The sequence below is a fragment of the Prinia subflava genome, chromosome 4, assembly GCF_021018805.1.
Source record: "Prinia subflava isolate CZ2003 ecotype Zambia chromosome 4, Cam_Psub_1.2, whole genome shotgun sequence".
In the NCBI taxonomy this organism is placed as follows: domain Eukaryota; kingdom Metazoa; phylum Chordata; class Aves; order Passeriformes; family Cisticolidae; genus Prinia; species Prinia subflava.
The window spans coordinates 64,614,766-64,634,861 of NC_086250.1; the positions used below are offsets into that span (position 1 = coordinate 64,614,766).

Here is a 20,096-nt window from a genome sequence, read left to right on the forward strand (position 1 = left end):
AAACTAGTGTCTGAAGTAATTCCTTGTACCTTTACTAGTGGATTTCTAAAACCAGTAAGAACCTAGAATTCTGTTCAATCTAGAACAGCTTGAATTAAGCCTCTAGAAATGGGTTAGAAGTTTTGCTTCATCTATTTATAATCAACCCATAACTGTTTCTTTTGAAACCGCTGTATCCTGATTACACATTCATTATGCTTTATTTTTAGTTTTTCTACAGTTTTCACTAATTCATATAATTTTCCATATTGATGTTTTTCTCTTCCATAAGATCACTTCAGTTGGTGAATGGGTATAATGGATCCAAGTTTAGATTCATGACTGGATTTTGAAAATTCTAAAGTTTAATGTTATTTTTTTTCCTTTCTGCTCTATGAAAGTAATGAATCATAGTGTCAGTTTGTGACAAGAAATGAAATCCACAAATAGATTTACAGCTGGTTTCGTGACAGATTCAGAATCTGGATACAGAGATCATCTCATAACTTGTGAGACACCCACATTTTCTACATGTCAGGATTTTTACAGATACATCTAGACCCCTAAGTTTCTGCTGGTTACATATGAAACTTTGGAGTTCTGATGATGTGGCAGTGCTTGCTGCCATGCAATATTTTCCCTGAGACTAAGTATAACTATGGTTATATTTCTTCTCTATGTGAAAGATAAAACTTGTTTCGTGCTCTTATGTTCAAGAAACTCGTCTGCACACTCATTTGCAGTCTTGCCCTTTCTCTTTGAATACGTGCAAATATTGTTTTAGGAACTTTAACAAGCAAGTCAGAGTTCACTCTGTTGCTCCTCTAGTCTTACCAGTCTACATAAGGTCTGTGAAGTCCTGAGCTTCTGATTACAGCTGCCTATGCTAGAAAATTATTTAGTCCTCAGGTTTGGACATCAAAGTTCTGGCATGAGGTTCTTTGGTCTGTAGCATATGAACAATTTCATATGGATTCACCGGGATCCAAAGATTTGATATTGTCATCTGATATCCCACAGGTGCCTGAAGCTACAAGGTGTAGTCTTGCTTTACTGGAATCTACAATGTTTATCTGAATAGGAACTCAAGAGAAGGCAATTTCCATCATTTGAATATTAAGTATCCAGAGTGTGGAAGGGCAATGTTTCATTGCTTCCTTGCCCTTCCTTTTTGCAAATGATTCCCTGGCTCTTAAGCAATGCACCACCCCACTCCCCCATCAAAAAAACCCAAAAAACAACAAAAAAAACCCCCCAAACCAAAAAACAAAACCAAAACCAAAACAAAACAAAACAAAAAAAACCCAAAACAAAACAAAACAACAAAAAAAACCAAAAAACAAAAACCCCACAAACAACTAACAAACAAACAAAAACCCCAACAAAACCACAAAACAAACAAACAAACAAACAAACAAAAAACCCAAACAAGAAAAAAACAACAAAAAAAACCCCAAAACAAAACAAAAAACCCCAACCAACAACCCCAACCCCAACCAACCCAAAAGGAAACTTTTGGAAACTCTTAGAAAGCTTAAGAAACTTTTAAAATACTTGTCACAGGCAAGGTCTTGCTGTCAATTACATATAATTCATAAAGTCTTACATTTTGAGAGAAAAGACTCTTCATGTCTCAGCAGATGGAAGAGACAAAGCTTAACTGAAGGTCATTATGCACTTTTATTTGGCCTCCCTCTGAGAGAAAGGAGATATCCCACACCCTCTCCAGTCCCTTTTCTGTAAACACTTTACACAGTTTATCAGATCCTCATCACTTTTTAAAGACTGCAGTATCATGATGTCTGTGCTGACACTGAATTATGAAAAATAGAAATATGAAATGAAAATCTAAAACTCTAATATGAGCTGCTTTCTCTGAAATAGGGCACAGATTTTCCTATTATACAAAGCTTTTGTTGTGGTTTGATTTAATTTTCATCTGTGAATCCTATTTTAGCTGGTAGTGCCTTGATGAGATCAAATGTTCTCTACTTGGAATGGGTGTTAATGGGTACATATGTCACATTTGGAGTTTGAAATGTGGTGTTAATGCTGCCTCTGAGTGATTCTGTTAAACTGCCTGTTTTACAGGCTCTGGCATGAGCAAAAGTTTCAGTTCAACATTGTAGTGAATAATGTATAAATGAGTTGGAAAAGTTCTCAACTGCTTACAGTAAATATTTCAGATTCCAAGAGAGTGGATGATAATTTTATACCTGGTGTAGGACCAGGGTTTACCAAGAAAAAGTTATAATGGTTAGATAGATATCTTTTCTACTCTGTATGGTTTACAGGAAGAAGAAAAAAATTCAACAGAATTATGCTTGGGCATGTATTCCTTTATGCCTCCTCAGAAAACAATTGCTGATTCAATAAAATGGAGGTTAGCACTGACCTCACCTTTCAGCTCCATCTTTTTTTTTTCTATTTTTTTTAACTTATTAGTAGTATGGCAAAAATATGTATTAACTTATGCTTTGGCTTATAGACCCAGTTAGAAAACAAACTTTTAGAACCAAGGAAAACGTGTAAGTCTTAGTATGAAGGAAATATTGTATTAAAATCAATAGGAAAGGAAAGCTTGGGAGGCATATGACTTCACTTAATCTTTTAGAAAAGTCTGTTTTCAACAAAAAACAGAGAAGATGCTTTGCTAAAACTAAAATAGGGAAGGTTCACAAAAGACCTATAACTAGGAACTACTAAATCAGTCAACAGGAAAATGGAAATAATCCAGCACTCTCAGCCACTCCAGACATTCTTCTAGAGTGAATGGATTTTTTTTTAAGACTTGAACTTTTAAAAGTTGACTATACAGTTCTGTGGTTCATGTGGAGGAAAGAACAGACTCAACCAGCATTTTCTCCTGGTGAGTAAATTGTGGATGTTCCCCTTTTCCAGTTTCTGCCTAGAAACAGAAATGCACCTTGGGAATGATGGTTCTGCTTGTGAACCAAACAGGAGGAGGACAAAACACCTTCCAGTATGGATTCAGGATTAAGTTTCTTCAATTGGCCTCTAATTACTTGGAAAAAATGTTCTTTTAACTGTCCATCTTCTGAGAAATTCTGGGTGACAAAAAAGGCTGAAAGCATCAGGCTGAGTCTTCTCAAAGAGATGCAAGCCCATGGGAGAAGGTAAAAGCATTGATCTGCTTTGTGTAATTTTCTGGTGACCAACAGACGTCAGAAAATTTGGCATGGGCATCTCATAGAGTGTCTTTTGGCAGAAGCTTGGCTGCTCTTCACTCTCAGTAGCCTTGTGTTTTAAGTGTCCCAAATTCCAGTTTCCCTGGGTTTTATGAAGTGTTTGCTAGCATTAAAAGCAAGAGCTGCTCCAGCTTGCTCTGTTAGGCTCTACAGGGTACAACTGCTTTTGGGACTGCTTGTTTCATCTTTTGTGGTCTGGCAAAAGAATGGGGATACGTGAACTGGTGATCAAACACACCTACCTCAGGTCAGCCCAGATAGTTTATTTTCCTAGTGCTCCCTCATACTGAGCAGGACTTTGAGCCATGGTCTCACCCATCTCAGCCTCAGCTGTATATTAGATGTGGATTTGATCGCACACTGAGCAGGGATATTTTGTGAAATTTCTAGACCACCTTTTACAGAGAAATTTACCATTTGAGCTGAGTAATAGAAGAGCAACACAGTTCTAAAACGGTGCTGAAGTAATTTCTTTACCCAGGAAAGCAATTTAGATGAAATAACTTTCCATGCACTCTGTAGTGTTAGTCTCCACTACAAAAATTTGAAAAAAAGAAGGAAAAATACTTTTGAAATAAGTTTTAAAATAAGCTATCAAATGAAGAATCTGAGCAATTCTCTGAAATTACATGTCAGCTTAAAATGGCAGAAGAGTAAATAGCAGGAATAACCAAAGCAAAATGGGCCAGCTATTAGATTGAAACCAGGTTGAAAAGACAGCCTCAGATTACTGCTATCTGCAGAGAGTTGGGACAAACTGTTCTTGTTTTGATAACGATTCTTGAAAATGTGTTATTTGTAGCAATATGAAGGCCCATTTAACTTGGAAATTAAGAAACTAGTGACATGAGTCACTAAACAGCTTTGGGCTATAAATTATTTAAGTGTGAAGGAAATATCCTAAAATAATGTAGGAAATTAAAACATAGCATTGCCTATTAAATGTGTGAAAATGGATATAGCCCAAAAGGGATCCCAAATAAGCAGATATTTGAAACCACAACCATATCCAATTCATAACATAGGAATCAATTTCCTTTCACTCCATTGTTGCTAAAGCAAATAAATAGAACTTAGAGATAAGAAAAATTCATGTCAATTTTAATTTCTTGCAGCTAAGTGTCTAGAAATTACACAGTGCTGGCTCAGACTTGTGCCATGGGTTGGACAGTGATGGCAATGTCTTGATGTATGCATCACATCACATTTCTGTGTAGTTTAACCTGTTGTATTGACACTTAAGTGAACTTTTCTCAAAGTTGCTGGTTCAAAACAGTGATAAGCAGGTGTAAAACCTTTTGAACTAAAGTGCTTTAAACTGGCATTCTTTTAGATGTTTAAATTGATAAGCTTAATTGGGTACAATTCTGAAAATGCTTATGAAGAGTTTTGCCACTGTAGGTATTCTAGCTAACAGTTTCAGCTCTGAGGAACGATCTCCCCCTGACCAGTAAAATCACTTTCACTGTTTGGAAAAGCTGTTGTGTCATGATGGAAAATTCTCTATGAAATGCTGTGCTTCTGAATTTTTTTCCCCTCCACCTCACCCTTACCTCCCCCCCCCCGTCCCCCCCCATTTTCAGGGACAAAAAATAATACCAGGTACATGTGTCAGAGGACTTCTAAGGAAATGTCATGATTTTAAAATGCTAGAGGTTTAATCTTAAAAAAAAAAATCCATTATTGAAAATTAGACAGAAATTCCTGTAGAATTATAATGTTAGTATTACCTTAAATTAACAGGTATGTTTGGATCTTTAACTGAAACACATGGCAATTTCTCTAGATCTTTAGGATTTCCTAACTAATTCAGGTCAGGAGTATAGCAGTGTTTTTATGTTGGCACATTGCTTGTTTGTTTGGTTGGGTTAATTTGAGCCAAATAGAAGAGGAGTTTCCTAAGGCATCCATAAACAAATGATATACAAGCAATAGCATATTGACTTTTAGCTTCTCTTACATGATTGTCTGTTGGAAAGAAAAAAAAATGTATAGGGCTACAATGATGTTGAGACTTAAATTCCCTTACTGAGCTATTTGCTATTTAAATATTAATTTCCTGTTCTTCAAAGATGCTAGAAAGATTCAAAATAAATTTCTAAAAATTCTTTTATTTGGTCATAAATGATGGGGTTTTTGTTCATCCTTGGATATTTTAATGTAATAAAGGAATTGATTTTTCATTGTACAGTCATGGTCCTTTAGGGGAAAAGATGGCATCTTTTTCTGTGCAAACAAGGACAAGCCCATCTAATTTTACTCATTAAACTATATCCCTCTAGAAAGCACAGGTCTCTATAAAAGTGTATCATTTAAAAATGAGCAGTTATGTAGATAAATGCTGACTATATGATGAGAAATATCTTTTAGTTTTGTGCTCTGAACTTCTTGAAAGCCACAATTTCTACTATGGTGAGGCAGAGGTGGTGCATCTTTCTGCTGAACACAGATGTTGAAGTTTTCTTCTATTCCTTGTCTTTCTTATTCACTTTATTGGAAGGCATTAAAACTAAAGCATGCTATTCATTCCTTTAAATCTATAAGCTAGGTTTGAAAATACTTTTTTGTATAAAATCAGTAAAAATTATATTCCAAATACACCTACTCTTTTATATGCAGGTATTCAGAGAACTGGTGATAATCATCAGAGTATCTTCAACTTTTCAGGTATCTGAAGAACTCTAAAATAATTTATTTAAAACATAACTGACCTGCCAAGAAAATTCCATATAATGAGAAGATTCTTCTGTGGGATAAATTTCTAAATGAAAAGGTGGTGAAGTGATTAACGTTGTGTCTAAAACTGACTCATCTGGTGGATAAACTCTAATACACAGATTTATGTTAAAGGGAATGTGCTTAATTCTATGTGAATGTGTAATTGGAAATGATTCATATATTGCACAAAACCTAAATCAAATTAATTCAAGCGTAGGCACTGCTCTCTTCCTCTGACTTGGATCCCTTGCAGCTTCTAGCTTCAAAGAGTTGGCTCTGAAATGTTATTGTTCCTCTCTGAGGGATGTGATTGGAAAGTGTAGCATGCAGTTGGTTTCTTTGCAGATCACACTCTTATCTCTCATGGGCAATGACAAACTTATACTTTAGGGTTTATTTTTAATTAACTGCTGTAGCTGAATGGAAGATTTTACAAAGGTTCTGAACAAAAACCAATGTGTTTTTTTTTGCATCATCACCTTAATAACTTGGATCCCTTGCAGCTTCTGCCTTCAAAAAACTGATGATAGACCTTTGTTATCACAAAATATGCTATCTATACTATAGGTGCTGGTTTTGTTTATGATTTCCTTGTGACTTCTCAACAGACACACTGAATAACTGACAAAATAGACCCAATGAAAAGGGTTCTAGGAATCAGAAGTAGAGAAGGATTTCTCTGATACATTCTTAGCATGACTGAGGATTCTTGCCTTGTTTGGTTTGTTGTTTTTTTTGAGATCCAGTTCAATTCAAGAGAAAAAATGAAAGTGATGATAGACTAGATCAAAGGAGGACACTCTTTCTGAGAGTCATCTTAGGCATAGAAGGAATTTACAGCATAAAATCATTTCCATCACCGTTGTGTACTTGGACTGAAAAAACCCAATTCCTCTAAAAGGTGCTGTTTAATCAATGCACAGAGAAATAGCTGTGGGGGGAAGAAAAAAAAAAAAAGTGGATTCTCTGTAATGGCTTCCTTAGTAAGGGGCTTTGAAACTCAGTAATAAAAAATTACTAACTTGCCAAGATGATGATGTTCCAGTCATTAAAACCAGTTCCTAATGTGTTCTTTTCCAGGTACCAATAAAGTAGGTTATAATGGAGGTGGGTACCACAAACATGCATCATCCCTTTAGGAGTGGACTTGGAAACTGATGATGCCCTAGTAGTCATAGTTCACAATGCAGGGGAAATCTCTCCTTCCTGTATTATCTCCATCTCACAAAGAAGTTCATAAGCTGGAAGCTGTTTTGAGTATCTTTGGTGCTTTTTCCATTAGAGGTTATAGACTCATCTCATTTCACTTTCTTACTCCACAAAACTGCAGTGAAATCATCTTGCTTTTCATTCCTGCTAAAAGTTATGAGAGTCATTTACCTCAAAATGATAACTACTGGCCCACCTCATGTGAATGAATTTGGACAAACTATCTTTGGTACAAAAAAGAGAAGCCAAAACATCTCACAGGTCTGAAACCAGACTTATAAACATTTTGTAGGTGACCATGCATTGTATTTATTTGTCAGAAGTAAAAAGACAAAATACTAAATCTCTTCATAACAATTCTAACCTTTTTATATATTGTAATGTGGACTCTTATTATTTATAATGTGAACTCTTATTCCCATAACTCTCTATGATGTTTCCAATATTGCTGAGCCAAGTACATATCAGTACATATTCTTTTTGCAATTTTAAAATAAAGAAGATAGAATAACTGTTTGTAGGCACAGGTACTTGAAGCCAACAGATTCACTATCTCCTTATTATAAAAGTGTATCTTCACCTTAATTCAACCTTATATCACAAGCAAAATGTTTTGCATTACCTGTCTGTGTGAAAAGGCCTCACCACAGGGCTACGAGTCTTTGTTATAAAACTCAACAGACACGACACCTCAAAAGATCATACGAGTCATTTAGATTTGGATGTTCTACCCCCCAGGAGTGGTTTGCAGCTTTCAGACAGGATGCCTGAGCTCCTACCATGGCATTCTCTGGTTCTGCCTGAGCTGGGCATCTACAGTTGAGCTGTAGAGTAATACAGTGTGTGTGTGTATGTGTGTGTGTGTAAATACATGGATTTATGGAAGAATTCTAAAGGCTCTCCTAAGGAAAAAAACCCAAACCTGTAATTTCTAAATATGTTTAAAAAATCTGTTACTTTTGCCCTGTTAATTAGTTGTTTTAACATCACACTAGTTGTCTGAATGACTTGTTGCCTTTAGAATATATTGCCTAAAGTACCATTTCCTCTTTCTCTCCTGCACCCCTCTCAGCCAGCTTATATTGTCCAATGTGTGCAGTGATGTTGACAGAATAACCTTCAATGAATCTTGAAAGCTTAGGAAGGGATTACAGCACAAGAGAACATCTGGGAGTTCAGTCAGTACATTTATTTGGATTATCCCTCAGATTCCATGGAAATAAACAAGATGCTCCAGAAGTCAAAAGAACAGTGGCAATTTGAACTGATTGAGATTCTGGCTCTTTATTTGTGATGAGGGAATAAATTGGTGATATGTGGTATTACAGGTGCCTACAAGTAGAAAATAATTTTTAAAGATGCTAATAGGAAAATTATCAAGAGATTGAACTATACAGGGATCAAAACTCCTTTCCTATCCACCGATGGTTTGAAAAATTATCTATGCTAATGACTATTAACATGATAATTGTGTTGGAAGAGGAAACAGGAATTGTTATTGTCCCAATTACATTTTCAGAAACAAAAATGTGCAGTCAGGTTTTTGTCACAGTACAAGAAGTGTCCAATCATGCTTAAGCAGACCAGCTTGGATGCATGCTTTTTATTAGGCAACAACATGAGCAAAGCTATACTACTTTTCAACAGAATTCCAAGTACTCCAGTGGAATGGAAGTGCACACACTCGTTGTTACATAATGTTTCTTAGCACAGTTTTTCATTATGGATTTATGCGCTGATAGGTGGAAAAATCAAGCAGAGTTCTTGATTCATGTTAACATTTACAGCACTTAATGAAGGGGTAAAAGAAATAATTAAATATCGCAATGAATTAGTTGACATGGCAAGAAGTGTTTGGGATGTAGTTGGTTTCTTAACCATGTCTTTCTGCTCACCTCCTTCAGGCTTGACTGGTCCATCAGACATCACTTTCCTGAGGGCTAGTTGGCTTTGGTCTTTGTTGTCATTGGCTGGTGGAGGCAGATTGTCAGACTGAGTTCTTTGAATAGGGAGGACTCCTGCTATGCTGTGTCTGTGCTGCTTCCTGGCATGATTAGACTGACCGCTTTTGTGTGCTGCTGTGGCAGTGTGGGTGAAATGGAAACCCAGAGTATGTATCCTCAGATGGAACCAGCTTAAATGTTATTCATGCAAACAGAAGTGGTTTTTTTCTGTATTTAAGTAAGTAGTGTTTTCAAACACCAAAGAGACACCACATGCACAGCATTAAAGAGTATCAAAACTGGCTGTTTCTGTATTAATGACAGTGAAGACAAGGGAAATAATTTTCCCCCAGATTTCCATTGTACCATGGTGAGTTTATGGCATATCAACAAATCCTAAAGACAAACACAATGACTTCACAGTCAGAGGGATTTAATTTGCCATCAACTAAACCCTCAGCTAGCAATCAGATGATACTGGTCTGAAGTATACTCTGGAGAGTAACACTTTTGAATTGAATAGTTTTATTTGAAGTTGTCAGACGAAATCTACCTTGACCCTTAATCAATCCATGGAAAAAAATTACTCCAAAAATTCAACTGTGACACCTGACTAAGTTCTCAACTCCCTTTGAGTTTGCTAACTTGACAACATTGTTGCAATCTGATGTTGTTACCGGCTCTGTGCATTTAATGGTTTGCAATAAACTGTGTTTAACGTTTTTATTGTATTTCTATCCTGCTCATCACTAACATAGTCCTATCTGTGATATAGAGAAGGTTGCTTTATATTTCCTTTCCAAAAAAAGAAAAAAAAAATAGATATTTACAGTCGTGTTTCAAAAATAGAAATCTCAGCCATGTAATTAAAAAAAAGTTTCTTTAACTTCAAATCTTCTTTTGTGTGTATAGTACTGTCCTTCATGATTACTACTTACAGATACATCCTGTTATTAATGTGGTCTCAGTCTCATGTGCAATTTGACCAGCTGGCAGGTTTTGCTTATTTCATTGGTAGCTATTGAGTGACATCAAAACACAATGGACTCGTCTGTGAGTCATGCACAACCATGGAACATCACGGACCATGAGAGAAGGGACTGATGGAGAAACAGCCAGTTTCACTGCAGTCTTTATAAAACAAACCAACAAATAAATAATTAAATAAAAGACTTCTAAATACAAGAGTATATTGTAATTATATGTATTCACACACAAGGCACACAAAGAAAGACATTGAACAGAGTGAGCACAGTGTGCCAAGGACAAGAAAAAAAAATAGCCAAAAGGAGGGGAGGACAGCAGGGAAAGAGGCAACAGATGAACATTAAGCTGCCATGCTGAGGGGTTTATTTGCGTCTTTTACTTGGTTGGAGGCGGAGCTGCTGCACGGCTGCTTCGGCAGCGGCGATGGCGGCGCCCGCGTCCTCCAGGTGCGTCTGCGTGACGCTGGTTTTGCTTTGGCTGCGGGACGGGCCGTGAGAGCGCAGGTGTCCTTCGGAGGAAGACTTGGAGCTCCCCGGGCTGCTGTGGGATTTCTCAATGGTGGGCACCTGCATGTCTACCAGGAAAATGGAGAGGTACAACTCTTGCATTTATTAAAAACAAATGATTTAGTTCTCTTTCTCTTGACTGGTTTTTCCAGCTGAATTCCAAAATGAGGAATAAAGATTAGGCTGCGCCTTTCCACTTAAAGTATCAGGATATATTACAATCAGGAAACTCTTATGAAGCATTGTTTTCTACTTCCCCACTGTTACCTGACTCAGGGAATAATTCATTTAGTATTGGTTTTTTTATCGCCTGTGAATGGGACCTCCTTTGCTGGTTCAAACTGGTGGAATGATGGCGTAGTGTTTTTCACTTTCTGCTCTCTAGTATGTCGAGGCTAAAGCAGCAACACCTCCACCAGTACCAAACACTTAGCAAATGCAAGCCATTTTGTCCTGAATAATGTCATCAGGAAAATCACAGCCTAATTTACAATATCTTCTATACTTACCTCTGGTTCAGACAGACATCATATATAGACACCAGTCCCTGGAAAATTGTTACACAGAGAAATAGAGAGGAGATGGAGCAGAGTCTTGTTCCTCTGAGGCCATCATCTGGATTGTAGATGGATTGGTTTTTGCTTTGATAGGACACATAATGTGTTTTAAGAGAGCACCTGTCCACTGACTACTTCGCATAAAAAAAAGAATTAGAGACAAATTTCTTGGAGCAGGAGACACTGAGATCAATTCTGCTTTTGTAAACATCAGTGTATTTCTACTGTATCAGCTCCACTGATTTCCAATACAACTGAGATGTGCAACAATCCATTATCATTGACTGGAAATGCATATGCATTATTGCAGCATAATTGTTGTTCTATAAAATATTAATGTGGCATTTTTAGAAGAAAAGAATTCCATAGAATATTTAAGGAACATGAAAAATAGAAAGCTAAATGTGTATTGAGTTTGCCCAAGGCTATCAAGAAAATGAAAAGGGCACAGAATCTATAGCAGATGTGTAAAGCATGTAGAGTCTGTATGCTGCTGTTTTAAGGACATAATTACTCAGTAAGCTGGCTGGCAAGATTGAGAAAATTTAAGCCTTGTCTCCAACTAATTAATCACAGAGATAAATGGATTTTTAATAAAAATGTATACAAACTTCATACCAGTATCTTTATTTTTCTGTTAGAACTTACACATAGCAAAGGTTTACACAACATCTGGGAAAATATTTCATATCAGGTGCACCAAGTCATTCCTACCCTTGGAGGGATCCGGGAAGATTCCATGACTTCTGCTCTTGATGACAGATGGTTTTGGAGATTGCTGGCTACTCTTTTCAGAATGAGATTTCCCATGATCTACGTTTTCACTCTGCTCTTTAAGAGGATACCACCGAGGAGTGTTGTCGAGCTGAGAGATGCTGGATAACTCGATCAATACCTACAAATAAACCAAAATACAGTAAATCTGTATCTGATCTATTAATGATTGCATGCAGCAGAAGAGACTACAGTTGTGTTGTTGGAAGTGGCAATCAAATGTACGAGTGAAGGGTACAAGGCTGTGTGCTGAGAGTCAGGGCTCTCTGAGCATGCTGTGACCCCAAACCCAGATTCAGTGGCATATTGGTGTGTCTGAACCAATATATCTTCTCACCAGGACCTCAGTACGGGCTATCAGCTGAGTTGTTTTGCTATGGCACCTCACAAAGACAACTGGGCAGTTTAGAGTGCAGCTTGTGAACACTTTACAGCTACAGTAAAAAGACATTAAAAAGACACCCAGCCATTCTGCCTCTGTACAGACATATTCTAATAGGAGAACCAAGCAGTACAATTTTCTGCCCTTTATCAGTGCTTTTAAGAGGGGAAAGAGTTGCATGTTTGTTTTTATTAAGGTCTTCAATAATATGAGACTCATGCTTCTTGAATCTTTAAAAAATCCACATATGCAGAAGTAGAAACAAAAAGAAAAAAAAAAAAAACAGGGTCTTGCACTTCACTAAAATAATGGAATTCAACAGACCATTGAGGCATCTAAACATTACTGACGAAAAAACTAGGAGGTGCAATGGTAATGTGAGAATAAAACAAATAAAGTGGCTAAAAAAACCCCCAACCATTGTAGATGAAATCAGCTCTAAGCCACCTACGTTGTTAGCAGGACTTGTGTGAAATTGCTTTTAAAAAAATGAAGTAAAAAGGAAAAAAAGAGCATTGGCATCAATAAAGACCCTTCCTGCCTTAACAAGCTTGCAGTTGAGAGGGCCAAGGGATGTAAAATACTGAAATTCATCACAGATTTGAGTCTTCATTCCTTGAAGAAAGGAAGGTCAAAAGTAGCTTTGTATCTAGCTCTGAAGTGAGAGGGTTAAAACTAATGTCAGGTAAGGAAGTTTTAAAACTGCTAGACAAATGAAATGGGCAGTTACCTCAGGAAACAATGTTTTTGTCATTTTATTGCAAGACCTTGAATTAAAGAAAGCCTCTTCAAGTTTAGGAATGGGGAAATCTAAAAACTGGTGGTTTCTAGGTTAAAAGCGTTTTCTCTTTTCTTTTTTCCTTTCAGTTGTATAGCTTGTCTAAGAACTGGTTTGGCCTTTCTGGTTAGACCTATATTTAAAATTAACAGATTAACTGTTTGGCATGCTCCCTGCTGTGGTTTTTTAGTCAAGCTTTGAAAATGACTTGGAAGATAGCATGGCTGAGGATAGTTGCTAGTAGGCAGCGTAGGCTGGGGGTTCTGCTTTGTAGGATAAGTGTCCATCACTTTCCATGGATATGGACCAGGATGTGCCACTTTCCTTCTGGGGCACACCTGTGCTGCTGGCTCCATTCAAGCGAGCCTTTGGGGCACAGTTGGGATATCCCACATATGATGTTATGGTGCAGGATTCCTCTGGACATCCTGATGCTGAGACATACTGGAAAGTCTTTTCTGTTGCTTTTTTTTTCCCCTGAATAACTGCTTTCACAATTAAAAAAAAAATCTAGAGGTTGAAGAAAATTTAAAGGGGAAAGGTTTAAATCTTCATGTAGGAGCAGTTGCTGAAGCATCCCTTTTCTAAATGTCATAAAAAACAAGGATGTAAATATTCAGTAAAGCCCTGCATTTGGAAAAAAATGCTGAACTCAACAAGAATATGGACACAATATGCAGGAAAAAAGTAATCATGTGGCAGCTTCCTATACATTTATTTTAGTAATTGTACAAATAGCGACATTGATTGCTCAGTTTGGTAGTTACACAAAGGGGAACTGGAGCTGAACTGTGTGGCTTTTTTGCAGAATTTAAATGTAGAATGAGCTCAGATACCCTCAGTTACTCTGTATGAGTGATCGATTTTCCTGTGCTTCTGTTTCTAATTATAATCTTTATTTGTAATTATACCTTTAATTATTTTTATATCATATTTATTGTTGGTAATCCTGTATTATATATGCATATGTTTGTTTTTTTTTAAAGGTAAGGCCTTCTTCCTATGAACACTCATTTATTATTAATTTCAAGATTAGATTTTGCCCTCAGTCATACTTTGGTAATGATATTACTATTACAGAATGCTAAAAACGAGACTGATCAGCAAGACTAAATTGCTCATACTTGAAGATACTTGTGCATGTGTTAAAATATCGCTTGATGGCAGAATTTAATTCTTTATTCATTACAAAGACTAATACCTCCTCAGACTTCCTATGTTATGGTAAAATCAAGTCAAACAGCTTTCAGTCATAACAAGAATTTCCCCTGGAGTCACTGTGAATCTTGTTGCTATCTCACACTTAAAAAAATATTCATTTTCAGCAAATTAACCTTTTTTTGGGTTCCAAATTAGCTTGCCCTCAGTTAATCAAGATAAAAGGGATATATCTTTCATGACTATATTAAAAAAATCATGACCATTTGTTACGAAGACAACAGTAAAACTGGGATGTAAAAAAAAGTTTTACTTATCACACGTACCATACCTTGAAAGAGAACAGTCTCCAAATAACATCCTGCAGTTATTACTAGTAGAGAGGAAGAAATAAGATACTCACTTCACCGAGGAAGTCATTTGAGGAGAATCTATCATAATCCCAGACAGTCACTTCCAGTGTTTTCTTTTTCAGCTGCAATTTAAGAAAAAGGGTAATTAACCTCATAAACTTCAGATCAAGCTTTTATGGTGGTTTCTATAGACAATTTCCTCCATGTATCCTTTTTCATAGTGACAGGTAGGCAATTTTCACCCTTTCACCAACCTTATTCTGAGAAAAATATTTTGGCGCTATTTGTTATCAAGCAAGATGGGATCATGCTTGGCCCTATTTAAGGAAATTCCACAAGTTCTTTTGAGTAGAATTTATGTCCACTACAAGAGTCAAACTGATTTTTAAGGCCCCATTTTTTTGTTCCTGCAGCTTTTCTCATCATCAGATCTGTCTGAACTCATACATCCGCCTGAAGTGCATTTGAGTGTGAATTTCAAATGTATTATATCAAACACCCTATTTACATAACCTCATCTGTGAAGACCAGACTCTAATACCTGCAGAATTCAGTGTAGTCAGTGAGAGTCTGCAAGTGATCCAGGCATGTGGACAAGTTGTACTGCTGGGTATTGATGACAGCTGTCAAACCCCATTATCTGCAGACCTTGTTAAGCATGAGAGCTGTGTCAAGCACTCTTCTATAGGCCACAGCAGGAAAAAGTATTCTTTTTATATGACCAGAGAGCACAAGACAGAGAAACTGTTGACCAAAGCATTTGACCTTATTGTAAAGACTGACCTAAGTGTTTTTCCAGGGGTCTCAGGACATGTAGGGGCAGGATTGATTACTGATTTTCCATGTTAAGGCAAAAGGCTGGAAAGGCAGTAATTAATTCATGTGTCTTGAAAGAAAGAAGGACAAAATCCTGTGGGTTGACACCTGTAGGGTTTCAGCAAAGTCAGGCTGAGAAGTTATAACTGAAGAATGCAAGTGTTGCTGAGAAAAGGAGGACCCTTCACATGCTTGAATAAAAGAATTCAGAAGAAGAATTCTTATGTGATGGTTGAGGTTGTCATCCTAACAGAAACAACCTGTCACTCATTGCTCTATTAATTGTCTGCTGGGCACAGAGGGACAGCAAAGGAGCAAGTCATAGCTCAAAATTATAGCCTATACCAATTATTGTACATATTGCATATACTTACAAGGAAAGCACTCTTGGCTATTTACAGAATATTCTGAGTTGGGAGTGACTCACGAGGGTCAGCAAGAGCAACTCTTAAGTGGATGGTCTGTACATCCAGGATTGAACCCACAGCATTGGTGTTATCAGCACCATGATCTCATCAATTTCCCTCCATTGCCCCTTGGTTAAATGCAGCAAAAGACAAAGACAGTTCCTAATAATCTGCAATTGCCTTTAAGTGATAATTTCACCTCGTTATTGTGTGTTCAGAATATCATCTGCTCCCAGCTAACTTTAGAAAAATGCACAACTGTGCAAAGCCAATGTCTGTGAAAAGAAAATTTAAATCAGCATATCCTGGAAAACCCACACAAAGGGGAATTAAACTATTTTTAGCATCAACAACATACTCTTTAAGCAGGCAACAGCACGACGTGAAACCTAAGATTTTTTTAAAAAAATATTCAAGAGCAATTCTTTAATCTTTCTGTTTTGTTCTAATATAATTAAGCAATATTCTTAAGCATTCTTTTAAAAGATATCCTGCAAAAATGAAAGTAAAATTTGAACAAAAAGATTATTTTTTGAACATTCCTTACAGAATATTTCTAAAGCTGATTTCCTTGCCTGAAAAAAGCACCTTTTCGTTGCTGTTCCAAAACAGTATTTAAACTACAACATTAAAAATAACCTGAAAAAGTAAGCTGAGCACCCATTGGTGCATAATGCTTTTGGATACCCGGATGATACAGTTTTCTGCTAGGTGCTATATTAAGTTTCTGTATTTGTACCATTTAAAAAAGAGATAGCACAAATACTTTTCAGACATGTATTGTCATGGTTGTTGCTATTTTGAGAGGAGGATTCTTCTTGATGATTGTACAAGGAAAGAGAGAAGAATGTATAGACCCAGGAAATAGGAAAAAAAACCCCAACAACCTAAGATTTGAAGAATTTTTGGTAGAAAAGGGAAAATATAAAAGATTTTCAAGTAACTAGCTGTAGATTGCTAGCTTCTTTACAACAGTGTGATAATAAAACTGTGATGAAAACTTACAGTACTCTATACTTCTTTGCAAAATCTATTTTAAGCCTTTTAGTTTAATAAAGCCTTTATAAAATATTATGACAATGAAAAACCATGGAAAGACCTTTATTAGGCAGAGTGCATGAAATGAGTTTCAAAGCAGAGGAAAATCTGCTTTTCTGAAGATATATCTATGTCTAAAGACCACTATGGTGGCAAAGAGCACTTAATGGCTGCTGAATTTAAAAGCAGCCATTTTACCATCACAGCAATGTAGGGTTCTGCCTTACATCAATCAGTTTTAGATTGTGGATCCTGAAGTTCAGATGCTCATCAAGAATATAATAAATAACAATACTGAAATGGGTTGCAGGAACCCTCTGTCTGTCTGACCACGACTTTCTGCAGGTGGGCAATGCACCAACAGGAAAATGAGTGTCACAAAAAGAAGGAACGCAGTTTCCACATATTGCAAACATCATCTGAGTTCCAAACACACTGAAAAAAGTCCCACCAAACGATTACTAATTGCAGCCCTAGCATTGTGGGGAAAAAAAGTAACAATAAAATAAAACAAATAAAAATCCACCTAGAAGCACATTGCTACATGTGAACTCCAGTTAGCTTTAGGCTGTCTATGGACAGCCATATTTTAAAGAAAATTAAGGAATCTGCAAAAACAGCCAATGTGAAAACTATTGTCTCTTATGGAAGGCATAACAAACCCCAGAGGTACAGAAGGGCTTCTTTCTCATTTTAAATGTCTGGATGTTATGGATAGTGTCTGCCTGTGTAGCTAAATATGCACTACTTAAAATATTTAACACATATTCCTTGAAAATTTCATACTAGGATTTGCATTAGGAAAGAAATAATTTTAGTGCAGCTTGTTTTTCCTCTATGCTAAAAGCATACCACTATAATTACTTCAGGAATAATACAAAATATTGTAATTTCAGTCAGGATGTTTGATGAGTAGAAATTAATGTACTAGGTAATCCATTACAGTTATTTTTATTTACATTCATATTTAACTTTTTATTGTTCTCTTTGGACTTTGGTACATGGGAGGATAAAAGGACTTTTTATAGGTCACTTAGGAACTTACTTTTTTTTTTCTTAGATATTAAGTAGATTTAAATACCAACACCTTACTGATTCATATGAAAGATTTCCTTACTTTTGGAAATAAGACATAGCCTTCCACATTCCTCAAGGATTTTGAAAATATTACTTTTTCTAAATATATTACCTTCAAATTACAGACAGAAATTATAGCAAAACTATGTGCTTTATGGAATTATTTCATATAAGTAAATGCTTTTATTTGCTTTCTGGCAAGTCAGAACTTGAGGCAAAGAAAACCACACCTTACAGTGTGGTCATACAGTATGCCAATGGCCTCATCACCGACAGAACTTACATCATTTATAATCTTCTCCTTAAATTATTCTAATGCTTTCTTTCTTGGTCTGAGTATGTATTGGACTTGAGTTAGCAATTACTGCACAACATTTGTAATATGTGTACCCAGCATTGCTCTCAAATTGTAATTATTTCCACTTTATTACTTTAAAAATCCCTTAAACTACTAAATAGTCAGAGTTTAATTTTTTTCTCCAACTGTCAAAGTAAAATTTGCTATAAATGTGATAAAACTAATCATTCTGACCTTGAAAAAGTCTGTTCCATTTCAAAGAGTGAACTATTTCCCATAATCATTTTCACTTTAATTTCAGCTGGTTTATGAAAGAGAAAAGGAAAATAAAAAAATTGTACAACCAGCTAAAGTCTAGACAGTGATGTTAAAAGAACCGTATTAGGAAATATTTAATAATACTTATTTGCTGTCTTCAAGCAATGCATGCTTTGATGGAGAGAAAAAAAGCATGGAAAGAAGATGTTTCTTGAAGAAATACTGTTCATAAAAATTCATGAATTTCTGTTTGAATGTGACTGCTAACTCTGTGTAACAGTGTGGGATGCTGTTTTGTTTGTTTGGTGAACAGAACACTCATTCTCAGTCTAATGCAATTATAGTCTTGTATTTCTATTTATATCCATAAATATGTAGAAATATAGATTTGTGAGGGTTATGAGTACAAATTATGGTCTCCTACATGGTGAGAGTTCTTTAGACTGTAAAGGGTTCTTATCATCAGCATTGAATTATTTGTGATTTAGAAATGTGCTTCACTGTAGATTCTTTAAGCCAGGGCATGGAATTTTTCAGGAGAAAAGTCACAACAGTATCTTAGCACTAGATACAGGCCATGGAAAGTTATGGAAGAAAAGAGTGTTCTTTGCACAATTCTGTGTGAAAGGACTCCAAAATATAAATGATATGTGGGGCTCAAATAAAGTTTACACATTTAAAACATAAACACTGCATAACAGTGTAAGAGGAAGGGAAAAGGAGGGATTTGCAAACAAACAGCAAAAATGCAAAGCATTCAACATGAAACTAAAGGCAGATTTCATCAAGTAATGGTACAAAAGCTGACATCAAAGATATCAGACTTTTTTATCTTTAAAATCAGTGTCCAAGAAATCCTAGACTAGTACGATTATCTATTTGCAAAGCACAAAACAGCCACTGAATTTACAACACCCCAGCACTCTTTACAACAGCTCTGTGAAATGTCACAGCAGAACCCCCAAACAAATTAAAATAACTGAATAATCTTTCTTAGATGAAAAGCTGAATTTGGAAATATTGTAAAGACTTACCAAACCCTTTCTCCAAACCAAGAAGACTTAGGGTTTATATTGCAGCTAGGCAAACATCAGAGTGCTTTCTTTCTGATGCTTTAATTGTCAAATAGCTGCCATTTATAAAAGCCTGCATGAAGCAGTGAGAAAACCCCATCCAACCACTACCTACAACAGGACACCTCTGGAGTAAATCTGAGCTACTGCCTGTTAAATCCACACAGATTCGTGTAGATTACGTGAGCAGCAAGGCAAATCCCTCTGTGGGAAGAGTTTTGTTCCATGCAAAAATGAGTATCTTAATCTACATTCCCCTCAATGAATGAGAAGAAGAGAAAACTGAAATTTTAAATTGGGAAGACTGTGTTGAGGTCTTGGGGTTGTGATGGAGAAGAATATAAAAAGCATTGGGGAATCTATTCACTAAAGAGCCTGGTTATTCTGGGCTTATTAAAAGTCCTGAAAGATTAAACAACATTGTAATGTGACGTTGAAAGTATCAAGAACAAAACAGAAGGAAAGGCAAAAAGATTCAGGACTGCATGCAAATCCAGTACTCTATAAAACATATTTCATAATTTAAAGACATGAACTGATCATTATTTTGCCTTTTCTATCTTTATCAAGGTTGTA

At 36.2% G+C, this 20,096-nt stretch overlaps 1 protein-coding gene across 1 annotated transcript in view; it reads right to left on the bottom strand.

Moving 5' to 3' along the window:
• Window positions 1–20,096, bottom strand: part of PCLO (piccolo presynaptic cytomatrix protein) — a 318,813-nt gene that overhangs the window by 45,756 nt on the left and 252,961 nt on the right. The window contains exons 19-22 of the mRNA XM_063396987.1: window positions 14,604–14,675; window positions 11,823–12,003; window positions 10,425–10,619; window positions 9,011–9,193 (exon numbers count right to left, since the gene is read on the bottom strand). Of these exons, the coding sequence (XP_063253057.1) occupies window positions 9,011–9,193; window positions 10,425–10,619; window positions 11,823–12,003; window positions 14,604–14,675 (631 nt within the window). The remainder of the gene's footprint in view (window positions 1–9,010; window positions 9,194–10,424; window positions 10,620–11,822; window positions 12,004–14,603; window positions 14,676–20,096) is intronic.